This window comes from Marmota monax, unplaced genomic scaffold (genome assembly GCF_021218885.2).
Source record: "Marmota monax isolate L192 unplaced genomic scaffold, Marmota_monax_Labrador192_F-V1.1 WCK01_AAM20220418_F8-fsc00007, whole genome shotgun sequence".
In the NCBI taxonomy this organism is placed as follows: domain Eukaryota; kingdom Metazoa; phylum Chordata; class Mammalia; order Rodentia; family Sciuridae; genus Marmota; species Marmota monax.
Window position 1 is genome coordinate 7,381,427 of NW_026692781.1, and position 17,045 is coordinate 7,398,471.

General features: G+C 35.2%; 1 protein-coding gene across 1 annotated transcript in view; it reads left to right on the forward strand.

Annotated features, from left to right (window-relative positions):
* The window catches only part of Pdk1 (pyruvate dehydrogenase kinase 1), a 36,303-nt gene that overhangs the window by 12,253 nt on the left and 7,005 nt on the right, over positions 1–17,045 (forward strand). The window contains exons 8-9 of the mRNA XM_046447455.2: positions 1,342–1,440; positions 15,506–15,616. Coding sequence (XP_046303411.1) covers positions 1,342–1,440; positions 15,506–15,616 — 210 coding nt within the window. The remainder of the gene's footprint in view (positions 1–1,341; positions 1,441–15,505; positions 15,617–17,045) is intronic.

Consider the following 17,045-nt stretch of genomic DNA (forward strand, 5'->3'; position numbering starts at 1 on the left):
ATTGACTCACAAGGCTTCTACATTATGTTTGCTCCTTATAACAAAATCTGAAAACTAAATAAAATTATACTGGTAAAGTTGCGGGTATTTCTTTTTCTCCTCCAATGACACTTGTTGATTGATATGAAAGTGGGTGATGAGTGGCACTGGTTCCTGTGGCTGAAGACAGCTGCCCTAAGTCAGAAGCCTGTATTTGCCTTACTTTAGTTACCAGGTCTTCAACCAGCAACCATCAGCAACCAGAATAGAGAAGAGGTGGCTTTATGTCTGATTATGTAAAATAAAAATATACTGAAACACAGAAATTGACTGAATATCTCAGAAAAGCAAGTGTTCAAGAATGCTTTTCTGTTCTGAGACTGTAAGAACGCATCTAATACCTTTCAGAATGTAACAAAGTGGTTAAGTGTGATTGGCACTTAAAGTGTTAAAATGTTCTTTTCCTTGAAATTTCAGTCACATGAAGACCAATGATGCTTAATATGAGAAGCATTCCATATTCTGTATTTTATATCATACCAGTAATGACAATAGTTTTCTGTTGGAACCTCCTCTTGAGCTACCTTGGATAGGGATAATGCAGTCTATTTCTCAGGCTACTCAGTCCTGAATGGTGTGCCAGTGCCAACATGCTCTTCCAAATTCAGTCCCGACTTTAGCTTTTCTTAGTTGTATCTTCCCCGACCCCTAATATTGGGCTTTGGACTCAAGGCCTCGTAGGTGCTAGGCAAGTGCTCTATCCCTGAGCTACACCCGTAGCAGTTATAGCTAGTCTTTATCAATTTCTACTCCAGTGCTACGTGTCATGTTACTTGTGTTTAATGCTCACAGTGTATTGGCGTTGAGTACCTCATGTCCTTTAGAAATTGGTCAAACAGTTTTACAATATAAATATCTTTAGTTTCAAACTTGCAATAAAGGAAGCTATTATAAGACTATTGGCATTTCTACTATATGAAAAAAAATTATTTTCTTTTAAAGAAATTTATAAGAAACGAATTCTTAAAAGTAGAGCTGTAACTGAGTTTTCAAAACTAAGTTTTGCTTAGTATTTACTAAAATTCTGAAAGTGTTTGGATGGAATCTTACTTTAATGTTAACTAGTTTAAAGTATTTAGAAATCAACTTTTGGAAAATGTGCAGAATTTAGTTGGAATCTTTAAATGAAAGTAGTCTTCAACTTTCTCCCAAAATTGACTCAAAAAAATTTTAAAGTAATCTTTATGGTTATAAGAATTATAATTCTTTGAATTAAATTCAAATAGTGCAGATGTACTTGAAAATTATATTTTCTCTTTTTTAAAAAAGTTTTATTCTTAACATACCCTTGATGTATTTCAGAATGCAATGAGAGCAACTATGGAACACCATGCTGACAAAGGTGTTTACCCCCCTGTTCAAGTTCATGTTACCTTGGGTAATGAGGATTTGACTGTAAAGGTAACTTTTTTCAAATTGATGTACAGGAATGCAAGGATAACCATATACATAGCTTCTAGCAGACCTAATTTACTCTCAGGGGAAAGAAATCTAGTCTCTAACACATAATAAGTACAGTGCTTCATTTATGTGGCAGATTATAGAATTATTTGAAGTTTATTTCCGGTGTGGTCCCTAATCCAAGTAGTTCAAATTGAAGTAAATCCTAGAGACAGACAGTAGTAATTATGAGTATCTATTTTGATAACCAAAATCAAAAACATTTGGTTATTTATATTTTGATGGAAAGAGTAAATATTTTTTCATTTTTAAACATACTTTTCAGTCTCCTTTTGCTTTGTTTTATCTGGTTCTTGTAACAGCTCCTTATTTAGGACACAGGTAATTTTACCTGCAGTTTTAAAGATGAGGAAGGTAAGAGTGATTAGCTTAGGATCACACAGGAAACCGATGCCATGGGATATGAAATTCAGTCCTCTGATCTCAGTGTCAGGCCTTTCCATTACAGTGTTCCAATAATCCAGTTATCGGAAGAAGAGCATGATAGTGTTTTTGTTTTTAAAATAATTACGTAAAATGTGGAGAATATAAAAATCTGACAGGTTAGTTCCTGGCCATTTGTTGGCCTCATAATTCAGATAGTCTTTGAGTTATTTCTTCTGGTAGTTATTGCTGTATTTCTGAAGAGTATTCTGATAATACTATTTCTGAAATTTTCCACATCTTAAATGCAAATATTAGCTTTCTGTTATAGTAGCCTAGGAGTTAGAGCATCAAGACATTAATGGAATACTTGTCCCCTCACTCCCAGCCACAGGTGCTGCTCTGCCTGCATGTATTTAAGTATTAAGTTCATACATGGAAAGGTTGAAAATAATCATGCAGAATTTTGAAGGTGCCTTTTCTTTTTTAAAAGCATATAATTCATTGATTTCTTTTTTTTAAGTGTGTTCACAAAGTTGTACAATCATCACAACTGACTAATTTCAGAACATTTTTCATCACTCCCAAGAAAAATCTGAATTCCCTCCCATTAATAGTCACTCTCCATTTGATCTTCTTCCCAGCCCTTGGCAACCATTATCTACTTTCTCTCTATGGAAATCCCTGCTTTGGACATTTCATATAAATGCTGTATGTAGTCTTTTGTGACTGATTTCTTTCACTTAGTATAATGTTACAGCATGTATCAGTAGTTCATTCTTTTTTTATGGATGAATAATGTTCAGTTAGAGGGATATGACACATTTTGACTATCCATTCATTAGATGATGGGCATTTGTTTTTTTTCAGTATTTTGGTTATGATGAAATAATACTACTATAATATGTTAAGTTTTTATGTGAATGTGTATTTCAGTCCTTCTGTTACAGGTCTGGGGTCTTTTGGGAAACTGAGCAGCATGAAGGCTCCCCTTCAAACCCTAATTCTTGCAAGCATGCTGGAAAGATTTTAGACATGTTACTTAGAGTAATAGGCATGAGTTTATTCAAAGGAATGGGAAAGGGGAAATGGGAACACTGTCTAGGGAGAGAGTGGATCTCTCAGAGAGGAGGGGGACAGTGTGCCTCTCCTGCCTTCGAGTTTTATTGGGGTTCCTTAGGGAAGTTTCCACAGAGTCCTTCCCAAATCTGCCTCTTGACTTTTGACTGACAGCAGGATGACATTAGACTTTGAAGTCCCCACTGGTATGACAGCTCTGAGTCACTTTGGCTCATGCTGACTGGTTTTAATTGAAACCTGTTTTTACAGATTTTATGGTAAGGAGAATTACCCTTATCTCTCTGGGATTTGGTCTGTGTAAAGGTCACAGAAGTCCCCTCCTTCAGGGTAACTTATGTTCTTTTTACTGGCATTATTTCAGACCTGCATTTCTTCTGCAAATAACAGAAAATGTTAATTAAGCTCCTTAGGAATGTAACATATCCTGTTGCCTTAAGCTAGGTAGGGCTGCTTTTCAAAAGTGAAAACATGTGGAGGTCAGCATGATGGGCCTACTTTAAAGAATTATTCCCTTAACCTCATGTTCCCACCACTAATGTCTGTCTGTTCCCTATCAGTCTTTGGTATATTTCTAGGAGTTGCACTGCCGAATCACATAGTAACTCTTAGGTTTAGATTTAACTTTTGAGGGATTTCTCAAAGTCACTGTATCTTTATATTCCCATCAGAAATGTTTAAAGTTTCCACTTTTTCCACATTCTTACCAATACTTATTTTTGTCTATCTTTTTGATTATAGTTGTTTTTGTGGGCTTGAAGTGGTATGTCATTGTGGTTTTGATTTGCATTACCCTAATGAAGGATGATGATGTTGAGCATATTTTCATTTGCTAATTTGACATTGGTATATCTTTGAGAAAATGTTAATTAAGATCCTTTGCCCTCTTATTATGTTGACTATTGGGATTGGGGTTTTTATTACAGAGATATAAGAGTTCTTTCTATATACATACTATATATGTGTAAAAATATTTCATATATATATATGATGCTATTACCTAATGAAGTTTGCAATTTCAGTGAGATCTTTTTACTTTTTTTGGGGGAGGGGCAGTCCTGGGGATTGAACCTAGGGCCCTAGTACATGCTAGGCAAGCGTTTATCACTGAGCTATATACCCCAGCTCTCCTTCACTTTCTTCTTTTTTTTTTTTTTTTTTTTTTTGTGGTGCTGGGGATTGAACCTAGAGCCTTGTGCATGCAAGGCAAGCACTCTACCAACTGAGCTATATCCCCAGCCTTTCTTCACTTTCTTGATAGTGTCTTAGAAATATGAAGTTTTTAGTTTTGAGAAATTCCAATTATTCTAATTTTTTTAGTAATGTTTTGAAGTTTTTAGTGTACAGTCTTGTACTTGTTTGCCAAGTGTTTTCCTAAGTATTTTGCTCTTTTTGATGCTGTTGTAAATTGGTTTCTCAGTTCCATTTTTGGATTGTTCATTGCTAGTGTATGGGAATATAACTGATTTTTGCATACTGATCTTGTATCCTGCATCCTTGCTGAACTTGTTTGCATTAGCTCTAATATTTTTTGTGGAATACTTAGGATTTTCTATATGCATGTCATCTTTAAATAGAGATAATTTTACTTCATTTCTTTCTATCAGGATTTTCTTTTGTTGCCTAATTGGTTTAGCTGGAACCCCATCCCAATGTTGAACAGAATTGGTGTCAAGAGACATTTTTGTGTTTTTCCTAATCCTGGGGGAGAGCTTTGAATCTTTGACCATTTACTATGATGTTAGCTGTGGGTTCTTCATAGTTACCCTTTATCATGGAGGAAATTTGCCTTTAAGTTTATTGAGTGTTTTTATTATGAAAGGATGTTGGATTTTGTCAATTACTCTTTTTGCAAAGATTGAGATGATCATGTGGCTTTTTTTTTTTTTTATTTTGTTAATTGATATATTTGGTTGATTTTTGTATGCTGAGCCAACATTGCATGTTAGGGATATGTATCCCTTTGATGATTTATGTTGTTTTTTGGGGGGGATTTTTATGTTGATATTAATAAGGTATGTTTGTAGTTTTTGTTTCTTGTGACTTATTTGGTTTTGGTGACAGGGTAATATTGGCCTTATAGACTGAGTTAAAAAGTGTCCCCTCCTCTTCTATATTTTGGAAGGGTTTATAAAGAATCGGTGTTATCTCTTTCAATGTTTGATATATTCCATGGTGAATCCTTCTGGGCCTGAGAATGTCATTGTGAGAAGATTATTGATTGCTAGTTGAATTTCTTTATTTGTCATATATTCAGACTTATAGATACTTGTAGATATAAATAATAGATTTGTTATCTACTATATTCAGATTTTTCTGTCTTCCTATGCCATTTATTACAATTTGTGTCTTTCTAGAAATCTGTCCATTTCATTATCTAATTTTTGCATACACTTGTTCATAGTATTCCTAATAGTTTTTATTTTGTAAGGTAAGTAGTGGTGTCCTGATTGAAGTCAGGTTAAACCTATCTACCTACTTAAACACTTATCATTTCTTTATGATGAAAGCATTCAAAATCCTTTCTTCTAACTTTTTAAAAAAGATACATTATTGAAGCCACCTTTCATTTCTTTTTTGTACCAGAGATTGCACCCAGGGGCACTTAACCACTGAGCCACACCCTCAGCCCTTTTGTGTATTTTTTTAGCATTCTGAAATTTAATGTTGAATGGCAAAAGTCAGACCAAAAAATAATATTTTATATAGATCCATTTGTATAAAGATCTTTTGTGTATTTTATTTAGAGAAGAGGTCTTGCTGAGTTGCTAAGTGCCTTGATAAGTTGCTGAGGCTGGCTTTGAACTCATGATCCTCCTGCCTCAGCCTCTCAGATTGCTGTGATATCAGGCCTGCACCACCACACCCAGCTTCATCTTTCATTTCTGATTTTATTAATTCAAATCTTTTTTTCTTGGTCCATATAGCTAAAGATTTGTCAATTTTGTTAATAGTTTTGAAGACCAGTTTTTAGTTTCATTAATTTTTCTCCATCATTTTTCTGTGTTGCATTAATTTCCACTTTCACCTTTGTTGTTTTCTTCCTTCTCCTTGCTTTGGTGATAGTTTGTTCTCATTTTTCTAATTTCTTAAGGTGGAAGTCTAGTTTATTCCTTTGAAACATTTTACAGTTATAAATTTTTCTCTCAACACTGCTTTCTCTGTCATAAGTTTGTTTTGCTTTGTTTTTGGTACAGGAATTAAACCCAGGACCTTGCTTATGCTAAGCACTTACTCTACCACTGACCCGTATAAGTTTTTTCTACATATTGTTTTCATTTTCAGTTATTTTAGAGCGTTTTCTAATTTCCCTTGTGGATTCTTCTTTGACTCACTGGTTATTCAGGAGTTTGTTGTTTACCACTTATTTGTGAAATTTCACCGTTTTCTTCTGTTATTGATTTCTAATTTTATTACTTTGTATGATTTCATTACTTTTACATTGATCAAGATTTTGTCAAATGGCCCAACATAAAAGTCTGTATTGGAGACTATTCCTTATGTACTTGAGAAAAATCCATGTTCTGTTAAACCTCATTGGTTTATAGTGTTGTTCAAGTCCTCCATTTTCTTGTAGATCTTCAGTCTAGTTCAATTCATTGTTGAAAGTGTAGTATTGACATCTCATATATAATATTGTTGAATTTCTGTTTTTTCTTCAGTTTTGTCAATCTTTGTCTCATATTCAATGCATATATTTCTAATTGTTTTATCTTTTTGGTGTATTGTCCTTTTATTATTCAAATGGCCCTGTCTCTTATCAATTTTTATCTTAAAGTATATTTTGTTTGACATTATCATAACTATCCCAGCTGTCTTTATTCTGTTTCATGATGTATCTTTACAGACTTTATTTTAAACTTCTTTTAATCTTTGACTTAAAGTGTGTCTCTTGTAGACAGCATATAAATTAAAAAAAAAAAATCCATTCTGTTAGTGTCTGCTTTTGATTGGAATTTTCAGACCAGTTATATTTAATGTAATTACTGTTAACTTAAAATTTATGTTTGCCATTTTGTTGTTTTTTATGCCTTCTATCTTTTCGATCCTTTATATTTCCATCACTGCTGCCTTTTTTGGTTATTTTCTAGTGTACCATTTGAATTCCCTCCTTGTTTTTCTTATTTGTTTCTTTTCTTTTTTTTTTTTTTTTTGGTGGTACTAGGGATCAAACTGAGGGCCTCACACATGCTTCGCAAGCTTTCTACCACTACTGTATACCTCAGCCTTGTTTCTTTGAGTTAACTTGTTAGCAGTTATCCTGGAGATTACAGCTAACTACTTAATTTATAACAATCTAATTCAGATTATACCAATTCAATTTCAACAGAATATACATACTTTGCTTCTATATAAACCTGTTCTTCTTGTCCTTTGGCTGCTATAGTCATGTTTTTGTACACTATGTGATCTTTTACACAGATTTGTAATCATTGTTCTGTGTAGTTGACTTATAAATCAGATAAAAGGAAAAAAAGATTACAAACAAAGAATATTTACACTATCTTTTATATTTACTTACATAATTGCCTTTATTGGTGCTCTTTAATTTCTTAATGTGGCTTAAATTTTTTGTCTAGTGTCCTTGTTTTAGTCCAAAGTATTCTCTTTAATATTTCTTTTTTCTCTTTTTTTCTTCCTCCCTTCTTTTCTTCCTTCCTTCCTTCTTCCTCCCTCCCTCCCTCCCTTTCTTTTTTTTTTGAGTGGTACTGGGGATAGAAACCAGGACTTGCATGTGAGGGGTGTTCTACCATTGAGCTAAATCCCCAACCTTTTTAAAAATTTTATGTTGAAACAGAGTCTCAGTAAGTTGCTCAAGCTGGTTTTGAACTTGTGATCCTCCTGCCTCAGCCTCTCAAGTGGCTGGGGTTAGAGGTGTGTGCCACTGCATCTAGCTTAGTATTTCTTGATATTGATGAACTCAGTTTTTGCTTCTCTGTGAATGTCTTCATTTCTTCCTCATTTTTGATGAATAGTTTTGCTGGCTATAAAATCCTTAGTTTGTAGTCTTTTCTCACTTAGCATGTTAAATATGCCATCCCACTGCCTTCTGGTCCTATGCTTTTAATGTGAGAAATCAGCTGTTAATCTTGTTGAGGATCCTATTTGTATAATGAGTTGTTTCTCAGACTGGATGATTTCAGTCAATTTGTCTTCATTGTCCTGATTCTTTCACCTGTGTGTTCAAATCTGCTATTGAATTCCTCTAGTGAATTTTTCATTTGTTATACTTTTAAACCTCCAAGTTTCAATTTGGTTCTATTATTTTTATCTTTTTTATTGCTATACAGTAGTATAGCATTTTTACTTTCCATAATTTTAGTTACCCATGGTCAACTGTGGCCTGAAAGTATTAAATGGAAATTTCAGAAATAAACAATTCTTAAGTTTTAAATTACATGTCATTCTGAGTATTGTGATGAAATCTCACATCTTCCTGCTCCGTTTTGAACCATTACATCATCACTCCTAGGATTTGAAATATCCTTTCATCCAGCATACCCATCCCATATTTACTGTCTACCTGTACTCATATAGTGTCTATCTTGTTTGTAAGATTGACTATTGCAGTATGTTGGTGCTTATTTTATCTAATAATGACCCCAAATTGAAGAGTAGTGATGCAAAGGAGTTAGCGGGGCATAAAACACAGAAGAATAGAGAAACTGTGATACTGTGTGGCAATGCTGCTGGACATATAGGAATAACCATAATACATATTGGATTATGTGCTATCTGTAGTATTGAGCATCCAATAGTATTGGGATCTGGGATATATATGTATCTTTTATTGTTATTTTATTTTTTACTGTATGGCAAGACGATATCCTTGTGTTACTTTAATTCTTGGAATATGTTTAAAATAACTGCTTTAGGGCTGGGGATGTGACTCAGCTGTGCGACCAGCATGCTAGCTTCATACTAGAGGTTCTAAGCATAGAAGTTAACTAGTGAGATCAAAATAAACACACATAAACTCAGTTTACCTTTTTCTTTGACCAGGTCTGAGACGGCTCCCCCTCTGGCTCCTGCCTCGCGCCACCGGTGGGGTAGTGAGGTTTACACAAAAGACTAGCAGGAGAGAGAGAGGCAGGGCCCGCCAGAGAGTGGCCTTTCATTGGGGAACAAGAAAATCAGGGGAAAATTCCATCCACTGAAGGTCGAGGGGGACAGCATTCCAAGGTCAGGGTCAGTGATTGGTCTCAGGGTCAATGGTCAGTCACACCCCCACACAGACGGGCTCTCGCACCTAAAAAGGGTGGGATTAGTTCTGACACAGCTTGGCTGGAACACCTCACACCCAGTCAGGGAGGTGCCCAATCACGTGCGAGAACGGCTTCCCACATGTGGCTGAGATGTAGAGCACTTGCTTAGCATGTGCAAGGCCCTGGATTCAATCATCAGCACCACAAAAAAATAAATAAATAAAATAACTGCTTTAAAGCCTTTGTTTACTGAGTTTCCTCAGATACAGTTTTCAGTTGATTAATTCCCTTCACCGTCTGGTTTTGGGGCCATACTTTATTGTTCCTTTCCATATCTTAAAATTTTAACTAATCCTGTAAAGTCCATATTTTTTTTCATGTGGCTGCTGAAGTTTAGCTTAGTGGTCTGCTCATTTAGCTTAGTGGTCAGCTAATGACTGGGCTGAGATTGCCTTAAATGACTAGAACCAGTAACTTCCAGTCTCTGTCAAGGGACTGTGTGTGTATAGGAACATACCTTCAACACTTAGCCAGGCAGTTGACAACTCTGCCTTCACATTTAGATCCTGTTTGCACTGAGCCTCAAGGTCAGTTAGGATCAAGAGCTTAGGGCCTTCTAAGGTGTTTCCTGAGCTTATGTATGGCCCTGGGCATGAATGTGGCTTGCTATATTCCCAGGCTGTCACTGAGCTTTTTAAAGCCCCATGGCCTTCCCATTGACTTTTTTTTTTTTTTACTACGAAGCATTTTTGATCGCCTTATTGTTGTCCCTGGCTTGTCCCCTACCTAAGGAACATCAATCTTATTGCTTATAATTATTTTTGACATATGTTTTCAGGGATGAAGATGTGTGCAACTGGGAGCTCAGAGTTTGACCAAATAAAGTGTTCCTAGGACTGCCAGGCTGCTGGTTTCACACTAATGCCATGTTTTGGGGGGAGGGGGATAGGATAAGAATAGGACACCTTAAAACACCTCAAAACTCACTGTTCTTATAGAGATTTGGTTGTTTTTCTTGAATAAATGCTCCCTCAGATTGCTGAAAGCCTTTGGCTAATTTCCAGGATTCTGACAGTTGATTCTGATGATTTTTGCCTTTTTCTTGGCATCTTGTTGGAGGAGATACTTTTTGGAATTCCTTTCTCTGTTTTTTTTGCTGACGATGCTCAGGCTATTTCTTTTGAGATTCCCTGTTATTTTTGCTGATGATGATCAGGCTGTTTATTTTGAGAAGACATGTTTATTGTAATTCCTCTTCTTTTGTATGTAACCATTTTTTACCGTTTAGTTTTGTATGTTTTAACTGATGTTCTCAAGAGTTGTTTTCAATTGTGTTCTGAAATCGTACCATGATCTGACCCATGTGCACTTTTCTTTACCTCTTGGGCTAAACTCTGGACTATCCATTATTTCCTTGATGCTTTCCTTCCCACTGTTTCTTTTTTCTCTTTCTGGTTGCCATATCCAGAGGATGTGGAGCTTCTTGAAGTCATCGTTGATTTTTCATATCTTTTTTTTCCTCCTGTTTTTTAATCTTTTAACTTTTATTCTATGAGATTTTTATGACTTTAAATTCCCAGCCCTTCTATTGAATTTTTATTTTTATTATCTTGTTATATATATTTAAGAATTCTTATTTTTATTATTCTTTTTCATAGTATTATATTTTAGTTTTCTTGTATTGCTCTGAGGATATAAATTTTAGTTTTTTAAAAAAATTGATTTGCCGGTGCTCTCTTGTCTTTTCTCTGACTTTCTTTTTATCTATTTATCTCTCTTGGCTGTTCTTTAATAAGGCAAAGCACAAATAAATAAGTACATAGTGAATCATTTTGCTCTAAAAATAATATGAATGTGTGTCACTTTTTTTGTAACCCAGATAATAATGTTTCTTTTGTTGTTGATGTTGTTTGTAGTGTCAGCTACTTGCCCACTGAAGTTTATTTGGTTCAGAATAAATCCGTCTGTCTTCTGTGTTGATGCTTATGTTATACTGTGGCATGATCTTTCTTGTTCCTTTTCTTGCTTATGTTCGTTGTGCCTTAGCACGCCGGTCTGTGGCGGCCTCCCATTGGTTGAGGTCCTCCATCATCATATGGATACAGGTTCACTGAGTTCTTAGGCACTCAGCAGAGATTCTTTCTGTGCTGGTAGACAGACTTTGCTTAGGGACTATGTTCATTTAATGTAAAGAAATGTATGTAATCACCCAGCAATTCCACTCCTACATATGAAGCCCAAAGGATTGAAAACAAGTATTTAAGCAAAAACTTATATATGAATGTTCATAATAGCACTATTTATAATAGTCAAAAGCTGAAAACAACCCTAAGATTCATCAACTAAGGAGTAGGTAAGGATTGGGGAGTACTTTCTAGCCACGTGGAAAGTCCTGGGTTTGATCTTTAGTAATACAAAATAAATAAATAAATAAATAAAAATAAAAATAGAACAAATAGTTCAACAAAGCTGGGTATAGTGGCACACGCTTGTAAATCCCGATTACTTGGAAGGCTCAGGTAGAAGGATTCCATGTTTGAGGCCAGCCTGGGCCAACTTAGCGAGACTCTGTCTCAAAATTTAAAAAGGGATTGGGATGTATCTTATTGTTAGAGCACTTGTCTAGCATGCATGAGGAGGCTATAAGTTTGATCCTTAGTATCACGCACACACACAAAACTGGTAAAGTGAATGTGGTATATAAACTATATGTGATAGATTATCATTTGGCAGTAAAAGGAATGAAGTATTGATATATGTTGTAAGATAGATGTTACCACATTAAAAACACTATGCTAAGTGAAAGAAAGCAGCTGCAAAAGGCCAAATTATGAGCCATATTTATATGGAATATTCAGAACAGACAAATACATAGGGATAGAAAATAGATTAGTGATTGGCCAGGGGTGTGTTAGAAACACTGAGGTACTACAAGAAATCAAACACGTCTCGAAAGTGGGTGGACAAGGCAAACTTCACTTCTGCCAGAAAGGCACACTAAGGAACCTGGCTAGCATGCACCCCTAGATGGGTGGTGCGCCTGCTTTTATCCATAATCCAGCACTCCACCTTGCCTGATGGAGGAGCTAAGGGTTTTATAATCTACATCATTAGCCAATTTTAAAATTGGGGTGGGCAAAGGGAAGGGCTATAGTTAAAATGTCTACAATTGGATCTTACTTCCCGATTGAGGTTAAATACTGTATTCTGAAAATGGACCACTGAACTTTCTATTTCTCACAGGTGTGATAGCTAAGGGTTCTAGGGTTTCTTCCTGAGGTGATGAAAATAACCTAATATTGACTGTGGTAGGGGTTGGACTTTATCTGTGAATATATTAAGAACCATTGAAATGTATTCTTTAAATGAGTAAATTACATGATATGTAATTTATATCTCAGTCACACTTTTTAAAATAAAATAGAAAGTATTATTAGGGTCTTGAAATGATGGTTCTGGAAGCCACTGTAGAAACCTGCCTGTATTAGGCTCTGCCTCCATACTTTGCTCTTCCTCCTCACATCTAGGGTCGTATGAGTTCATCTCCTCTCACAGTCTCTCTTTGTATGTTAAGTGATCACTGTAACTTTCTTCAGTACAGCTTCATCCCCTTTACTTACCCTGGATTTTCAAAGTTAAGGCCTAGGCTTTGTTTTGTTTTGTTTTCTATTCTTTTAACAACAACTTGTTCATATTATTGACATTTTCCATCTTTTATCCCTCTTGCTAAAAATCTTATGGATAAGTTGTTTTTTTCTGTCTTATAACCCTAGCTATTGTTTCAGATTTTGTGTGTAGTCTATACTAAATAATATGAGTTTTAGTCACATGTTTTTTCTCTTATTTCTTCTTCTTCTTTTTTTTTTAAGCCATATGTCTTTTCAATTAAAATGTACATGTTTTGATTCATTCACTGCTGGTGATTTTACAAACTTGACAGTGTAAAGGCTGTTGGCTAAGAGACTGCAGGAGTTCTGACATGTACAGGGCTAGAAAATGCCCTGGCTTAGAGCTGTCATCAAGTCAGTAGTGGTTCCTTTCCTCTGGGCTTGAAATTCACATGAATTAGCCCAGGGAGCCCAGTGTTATGGAGAACAGGAAGTTAGAGATGGCAGCTCTTGGCAAGATTACATTGAAAAGTGGTGATTTTTGTTCACTGGAGAGAAAAACTTCCAAAATAATTGGCAAGTTTTTCATCATCAGCCTTCCTATTGGGTTACTTACCTCTTTCATTGTCCCTTCCTTGACAAAGGCTTATATTTACATTCTAGATGTTTCTTCTCCAAATTATTTATTATTATTATTATTATTATTATTATTATTATTATTATTATTTTATTTTACTTTGTGGTATGAGGGATTGAACCCAGGGACACTACCACTGAGCTACATCCCCAGCCCATTTCCAGTCTTATTTTGAGACAGGGTCTCACTAAGTTGCCCAGGCTGGCCTCAAACTCAGAATTCTCTTTCCTTAGTCTTGTGAGTAGCTAGGATTGCAGGTGTGTACTTTTAAAGTTCCTATGGCTTAGTTTGCCCCTTTCCCCACTTGGAAATGCTGCTTGTCACAATCCACTGTCCTTAATGCTCAGCTTCTGTGGTGCTGTCAGGCAGCTGACAGCTTGTTTTTACCTGCCACATTGTTGCAGTCTCTCTGACCAGAGGTTAATTAAGGAAAAACAGGAAATATTTATTCAAGTCTACCTTTTTATCTTAATATGTATTCTAATATGTTGTTTACTTACTTAATATTTACAGAACACCAACACTCCTTACTTATGTTACCAGAAAATATGCAGCAGAACATTGCATTAAAGCACAAATAAAACAAATCAATGGACTTCTGAAAATACCCAGAGCTCTCTGTTCGTCTTACTAAAATAAGTCACTTTACAAGACTTTGAATTCATAGCCAAGAACAATTTCAAGCATAATGCTATAAACAAGTTCTTAATAAAATCTTTATCTACTTTTATACTATAATTAGTTTTAGATATATTAGAGGTAGATCTTCAAATGATATTTCAAATCAGATTTTATTTTATTTTAATTAAAGATTAAAATAGGGCTAGGACTACAGCTCAGCGGTAAAGTGCTTATCTAGCTTGTTCAAGGCCCTGGGTTTGATTCCTAGCATCACAAAATAAAATAGAATTAAATTAAATTAAAATAGCTATATAATTTCTATTTTAAAATAGTATTCACATACTGTAAAGATTTTAAATAATTAAAAACTGAACTAGAACTCAGTCAGCTAAACTTTATAAATATATTAACTGTATACATATGTTAAAAGCTTATTTGTTTGCACATTAACATGGTAGGTAATAGAATCAATTCTAATTTCGCGACAAAGGAAAGTAGCCATAGTAGATTAAAATATAATCTGTACTACAGCTAAGAAAATGAGTCCATATTAACTGTAAAGGAAAACAGTAAAAATAATGTGTAAATAACTTACTCAGTTCAGTCTATGATGTGATTGTTTGAGTTGAAAATGACATATGAATAATATAAAGACCTATGTACCTTACAACTCACCAGAAAATTATCCAGTGTCCTGTTTTATAAAACTGCTTTTAGATGTGACCACAATGAGGTACTTTTGTTTTTTTCCCTATAAAATGAAAATTGTACTTTTAAAAAAATATAATAAAAGTAATCATGAAAAAAATTCAGAATTAAAAACAAAAAAGAAGAAAATCAACTTCTCCAAAGCAAAGATTATATATCATTTTGTTATGAAATAAGTTTTACAAAATTTAGATTTATTATTACTATTTCCTATCTTGCTCGTTGCTGCCTAACAATATTCTGTAGACTTCTCTCATGCCAGTACAACTAGTTATATGGAACATTTAGATGGCTATTTTAGAATGTTCTTTACTTAACTAATCCTCTATTTAGGTTGCTGTCCAGTCTTAGCTACTTGAAGCTGTGATGGATGTTCTCATACTTTTCTGTTTATTTTCTTAGGATGAATTTCTGGAAGTGTCATTGTTGGATTAAAGTGTACTTGCATTTCTAATTTGATCCTAGTTATTCTACTGCCTACCAGAAAGGAATAACAACTTGATTGTTAATTCAGGATGGGTTTAGCTTGTGCCCAATTCTGATAGTGAGACTTCAGGAAATATGTACAGCCACAGTGATGAATTATATATTAGAATTTCACATAGTAGAGAAGTTGTTATGTTAGCTTCACCATGAGGGAAATGCTATTTGCAGCTTGGACTGTGTGGTATTCATTTTCAAAAGCAGTAGTCTTCTACCAGCAGTTAAACTGTGACACTGTGTCTGTGTTGTTATTTTGCTGTTGATGAGACTTGGTCATAGAGCATGATCCTTTCTTATCTTAGATGAGTGACCGAGGAGGTGGTGTTCCTTTGAGGAAAATTGACAGACTCTTTAACTACATGTATTCAACTGCACCCCGGCCTCGTGTGGAGACTTCCCGCGCAGCGCCCCTGGTATGTGACCCAGAAATGAATGAAATGTGGTTTTGTGAATTGCCTCTTGCAGCCTCTGACTGCTGGATAAACCAGTTAAACAAACGGTATAGGGTGCTCCACAGGGAAGAAGGGGAGCTCTTAAAACAAACACCTTTCTCTAAATTTGAACAGACAGGCTTCTGGAATACTGATTTATTTTTTTTTAAATTGAAATTGATGAAGGACAGATTATTATTTTGAAGTTCTTGTTGCCAGGCTTGATAGTAATATAATAGCAGATTTCTATATGATAAACCATATTTTGATATATTATTTCTAATGTGAAAAATAAATTACTGGTTTTAGTAGTATTTGATCAACACAGATTTAATCTGTAATGTTGATATTTTTTCCTCAAATATCTATAATTAGAAAGAGCTCATATTCTAGACTTAGAAATAAGACTGAAATTCTGATCTGTTTAATCACCAGTGTGATAGGCCTAAAGTATAATTATTTTAATGCTGTTTTTGTTGATCTTAGGCCCCCAAAACAGCACTTTGCCAAATATTCTGTAATTCTAGAAGAATTCTCTTATCCCAGGCTTTGACACTTCTCTTGCATATATATTAGCATCAGGCTGTAATGTATAAGAAGGACCTATTTTAGACCTTTCCTAGGAAATTACCAGAAGGACTTAATTCTAATAGTTTTACTTGTTACACAGCAGATATTCTGTGACTATATAGTAAAATAGTTTGCATCTTGCCAAATTGAAATGATCCTTAAGGAATGTGCTTCTCCACCTGAGATGTTGTTCCCATATATCAAGCGTCAAATGTAGACGATAAACAGATGTCCTAGAATTCTAACTTGAAGAAGGAAGTAGGCAGATATTGTAGAATTTCTGTGGAGCGTGGCATAGTGAATAGGTCCAGACTCTGGTTCCTGACTTCTTGGGGCCACTTCTGGAACCAATTATCGTATCAGCCAGGATCCCAACAGCAGAGACATGTAGCTCACTCATTTTGATAATTCACAGAAGGATTATTTACAAGGAAACTGGGTTCCTGTACATCCTAACCACAGCCCAGAAGTGTGACCTTTTGGGAACCATTTATTCAACTTATAATGCCCAGTTTTCCCAGCTTGAAAATGGAGTTAATTGTGAGGATTAAGTGAATTAATATATGTAAAAAATGCTTTCTATAGTGCCTGGCACATAATAAATAACATGCAAGTATTGGTTCATGATTTATGTGGATTTTTTGGGAAATGGGAGGCTTGACAAAGGGCAGGCTTCCCTCTGTGTCTCTGCAGCCTTGGACGGGGCAAGACTGTTTATTAGACTCTTATGGAGCCTCCTTCCTGCTGCCTTCATACTTTGTCATGGACCCAATCAGCAAGCATGGGGTAGGGGTGGGGGGTGCTAGCTGGAGAAAGGCATGGGGTATGGGTGGGGGGTGCT